The 4,381-nt window shown below is 37.9% G+C and overlaps 1 protein-coding gene across 1 annotated transcript in view; it reads left to right on the plus strand.

The window, feature by feature from the left end:
* Nucleotides 1–2,661: 2,661 nt before the first annotated feature.
* The window catches only part of FSHB (follicle stimulating hormone, beta polypeptide), a 4,014-nt gene continuing 2,294 nt past the window's right edge, over nt 2,662–4,381 (plus strand). The window contains exons 1-2 of the mRNA XM_010831795.1: nt 2,662–2,716; nt 3,353–3,517. Of these exons, the coding sequence (XP_010830097.1) occupies nt 3,359–3,517 (159 nt within the window). The 5' untranslated portion in view covers nt 2,662–2,716; nt 3,353–3,358. The remainder of the gene's footprint in view (nt 2,717–3,352; nt 3,518–4,381) is intronic.

Raw genomic sequence — 4,381 nt, forward strand, 5'->3', positions numbered from 1 at the left:
GAATACAAAGGTGAATAAGAAAGACTTCTAAATTTTCATCAATAAAATATTTCCAACAACCTTTGTGAAAACAATAACATCTAATTAGGAAATACACTAGTCAGATAAACCAGGCTCTAAGAGGCTTGACGTTAGGAGAGAGGTCTGGGAGACCTCTTTTCATCTCTCAATCCTCAGCAAATTCATCCACCATCCTTATTCTCAAATGCTAACCTTACTTCCTACTTTATTGAGAAGATGAAGTTCATCACAGGAGAGCTTGTACAGAGACTGTCACCACATCTCCCCATCACCATCATCTGTCCCCACCACACCTCCCCACCCAGCAGCGTCTACACTCACAACTCTGCCTGATACAGGATATGAGCTCTGCATCCTCCTGCCTAAAGCCAGTCCCCCCAGCTGTGTCTGAAATCCATCTCTTCCTCCAACACCATTATTTTTCACTCTCTACTCAATCATTTGCACCACCATACAAACAAGCAGTTATTTCTCCCATCTTAAAACACAAAAATGAAAAGAAAATTATCTTTACCCAACTTCCAGTTTATCACCTGCTTTTCTCTTCATCTTTGAATCAAAATTCCTGGAAAAAAAAACTGTCTATATTTACCTTTCTTTGGGCTTCCCAGTGGCACTAATGGTAAATAACCTGCCTACCAGTACAGGAGATGTAAAGAGATGTGGGTTCAATCCCTGGGTTGAGAAGATCCGCTGGAGGAGGGCATGGCAACCCACCCCAGTATTCTTGCCTGGAGAATCCCATGGACAGAAGAGCCTGGCGGGCCACAGTCCACGGAGTCACAAAGAGTCGGACACGGACTGAAGCAACAGCACACGTGACATTCATCTCATTTTTATTCATCTCTTGCCAATCACTAAAACACACACCAGTCAGGATTTTGCTCCCCTAACTCCAAAGGAACTTCTCTAGCCAGGGGTATTAGCGATCTTTACAACTGCCACATTATTGTGCCATTTCCCCTAACTTAACCTGTGAGCAGTGTCGGGTACAGTTGTCACCCACTCCTCCTGATACACACACTTTACTTGACTTCTGGGACACCACATTCTCTTCATTCCTTTCTTTCCTCAATGACCCTTCTGTTTCCTTTGGATAAAAGAAGAAAAAAACTTCATCTTATCCTTGACCTCTTAGTGCTGGAATACACCAGGCTCTACCCTTGGTCCTTTTAACTTCTCTATTTACATACACCCAATCCCTCGGTAATCTTTTCAAGGCTTATGTCAATGACTCCCAGATTTTTACCTCAGACAGTGTATTTCTCCCCAAACCCAGTTTCAGCATTCTACATGGATGTCTTAAAGATACCTCAAGTTCAACATGTCCATACTAAATTCCTTATCTTTCCAAAAAACTTACTGTATCTCTAGCTATCCCATTTCAGCTGATGGCATATTTATCCTTCAAGTTTCTCAGGCCATAATCCTTAAAGTCATCCTTGGCTCTTCCTCTCACACTCAACATTCATCCATCAAAAAATTCTGTTTGCTCTACTTTCACAATATATCCACAGTCAAATTATGTCTTGTTCATTGCTCCCACACTAGTCTGAATAAATATCATTTCTTACCCAGGTTGATGCAATAGCATCTAATGGGACTTCCTGTTTCTACCTTTTCACCCCTACATTAGCAACACTGCAGTCAAAGAGATCCCTTCAGACCTAAATCAGATGATGTCACTCCTCTACTCAAAACCCCGCAGTTGGTCCCCAATCAACAGTAAAAATCAAAGTTTATATTGGCCTAAAATGTCTTACATGACTTGGCTTCTGTTACATCTCTGACATCATATCCTAATATTTTCACCATTGTCCTTTGCTAGAGCCACACTGCTTAAATAGTAAATATTTGTTAAACAACTCAGTCCCAGTCTCCATGGAGCTCTTAGTCTACTGGGAGAAACAAAGATAAAGGATTAAAAAGAAGTTGATAATTAAAGCTCTCCTCTTCTTCCCATTCTAAATGCTATCAAATGAATGTTGAAGGTTGAGGATTTGCCTGGGGTGGCAGTACTTTAGGAGATGTAGGGGGTAAGCAAGGACATTTCAGGCAAGATGAACATTGCATATGCAAAGAGCTAGAGAAATGAATCAGCAGAACATTTAAAGAATTACAAGTAAAGCATCAAAGAATAACATTTGAAATTAGAGGATCTGGATGTAAAGAGGAATACAGTCTATATTTTAGACAGGAGTCAGATCATGAAAGACTTTCTATTTGTTTTTTCCCTGCTAGTTTTCAATCTACCTTCAGAGTAATTTATTAACCATATCTTTTTGATACACCTCAACAGAGCCACGGCAATACTTGAAAAGAATTCTGAATTCCCCAAGTTAAAGGTACAAAAGAAAAACCCAAAGTCAAATTTAATTTGACAAGGTAAAGGAGTGGGTGTTCTACTATATCAAATTTAATCTGTACAAAATCATCTCTGGTAACATTATTTGTCCTGATCTACTGCGTTTAGACTACTTTAGTAAGGCTTGATCTCCCTGTCTATCCAAACACTGATTCACTTACAGCAAGCTTCAGGCTAACATTGCTCTTACTAATACCCAACAAATCCACAAGGTTTAGTTTAGTTTCACACAATTTTGTATAAAAGGTGAACTGAGACTAGACTCAGCTACAGCTTTCCCCAGACAAGGCAGCTGTCTACGGAAAAGTCAGCATCTACAGTTATCAAGTGGTGAGTTACTTCAATTCACAGATTTTTAAGGATCTAGAGAACAAATTTAGAGCTTTTTAAATTCTATTGTATAGGGAATCTGTGCTTGTCAACCTGGCTTCTTAAATACACTGTATTCAATGTTAGCAAGCAATTGACTTTATATAGATCAATTCATCTGGCCTCTGAAATAGTCTCATTTTAAACAAAGGGGGGCAAAAGCAAATGATAATATTTATGAGATGCTAAAAATGATGAACTAATTTTGTAATACAGAAGTTTCTTTTTAGTCTTTTAAATGGTAATAAAGGGACAAATACAATGATCATGATTGCTTGCTTCAGAGTAATCACTCTAAAATAGACAGCAGTAATGTTCTAAACCAAACACTGCTCTGCTTAAATCATTATATTGGAGTTTTGATCTGTAATATGTTTCTACTTTAACAACAACAACAAAAAATTGAGGAGCATAATTAGAAATGCTTGTTCAAGAAACAAGTAAAGCAAAGGAAAAGGAAGGAAAAAACATTGCTGGAGCAAAATATGATAGGAGACGATGGATAGAAAAATTATTTTTGGTTTGGTCAGAATATATAAACGATTATAATTCTTTGGCTTCTCAGTTTCTCACAAGCCTTAATTGTTTGTTTCTCAGCCCAGGATGAAGTCCGTCCAGTTCTGCTTCCTTTTCTGTTGCTGGAGAGCAATCTGCTGCAGAAGCTGCGAGCTGACCAACATCACCATCACGGTGGAGAAAGAGGAATGTGGCTTCTGCATAAGCATCAACACCACGTGGTGTGCAGGCTACTGCTACACCCGGGTAGGCACTTTGCTTTGCTGGAAGTGAGGGTGCTGAGGGTCTGGACAAGGCAGGCTTCATTGATTCCCACTTGTCAATATTTCAAGTTTCCCAACGAATAGCCATGAGACCTTTAGCCAATACTGTTTTATGACTGGCTTTTTTACCATGATATAAACTAAATGTTTGGGCTCAGATTTGATTACAGTAAATGTAAAGAAGAGTCAGGTTTGATCTGATCAATTTAGTAATATGCTACTCTATTTTAAAATTTTTTAATTATTTCAAAAAATAGTTCTATGATAGATTTTACATATATAGAGATTAAAAACATAAACATGCATACATTTAATAATAGAACAGCTACAATATTCCCCAAAAGCCAATTTCTGTAATTGAGGCCTTTACAACAGAGACAGTACCAAAATATGTTTGCAAGCCATATAAAAGCACAGCCACATTATAAAAATTGTCTTATTGGCCTGCTGAATGCAAATACCAACAAGCAGCCTGAGAACACAATCAATCCTTGTAGACTGTTATAACCAAAATGAATCTGTAAACCCACACAGTTCTTTATACTGTTGAGAAAATCAAGGCATGGAGGCAAAAAACAGTTTGTATTCACACAGCTTCTTTGAATTAATCCCAGGGGCAGTTTCTACTTTCTCTTTTTTCCCCTATAACACCTGGCTATCTATGCAGAATTTCATTCAATAAGCTGAAATTGAAAATACCAACCTTTTAATGAAATATACTTTATGGGGTGGTAAATGAGTTTGACCAAAATCCACTTATCACATCTTCTTGGGATATAGACTTAGTGGCTATGATATTGAAATAACTTAAACAGAAGTAACAACTTTTCCCTCAGTGCAAATATAT

The sequence above is a fragment of the Bison bison genome, unplaced genomic scaffold (genome assembly GCF_000754665.1).
Source record: "Bison bison bison isolate TAMUID 2011002044 unplaced genomic scaffold, Bison_UMD1.0 scf7180017864531, whole genome shotgun sequence".
Classification (NCBI taxonomy): Eukaryota; Metazoa; Chordata; class Mammalia; order Artiodactyla; family Bovidae; genus Bison; species Bison bison.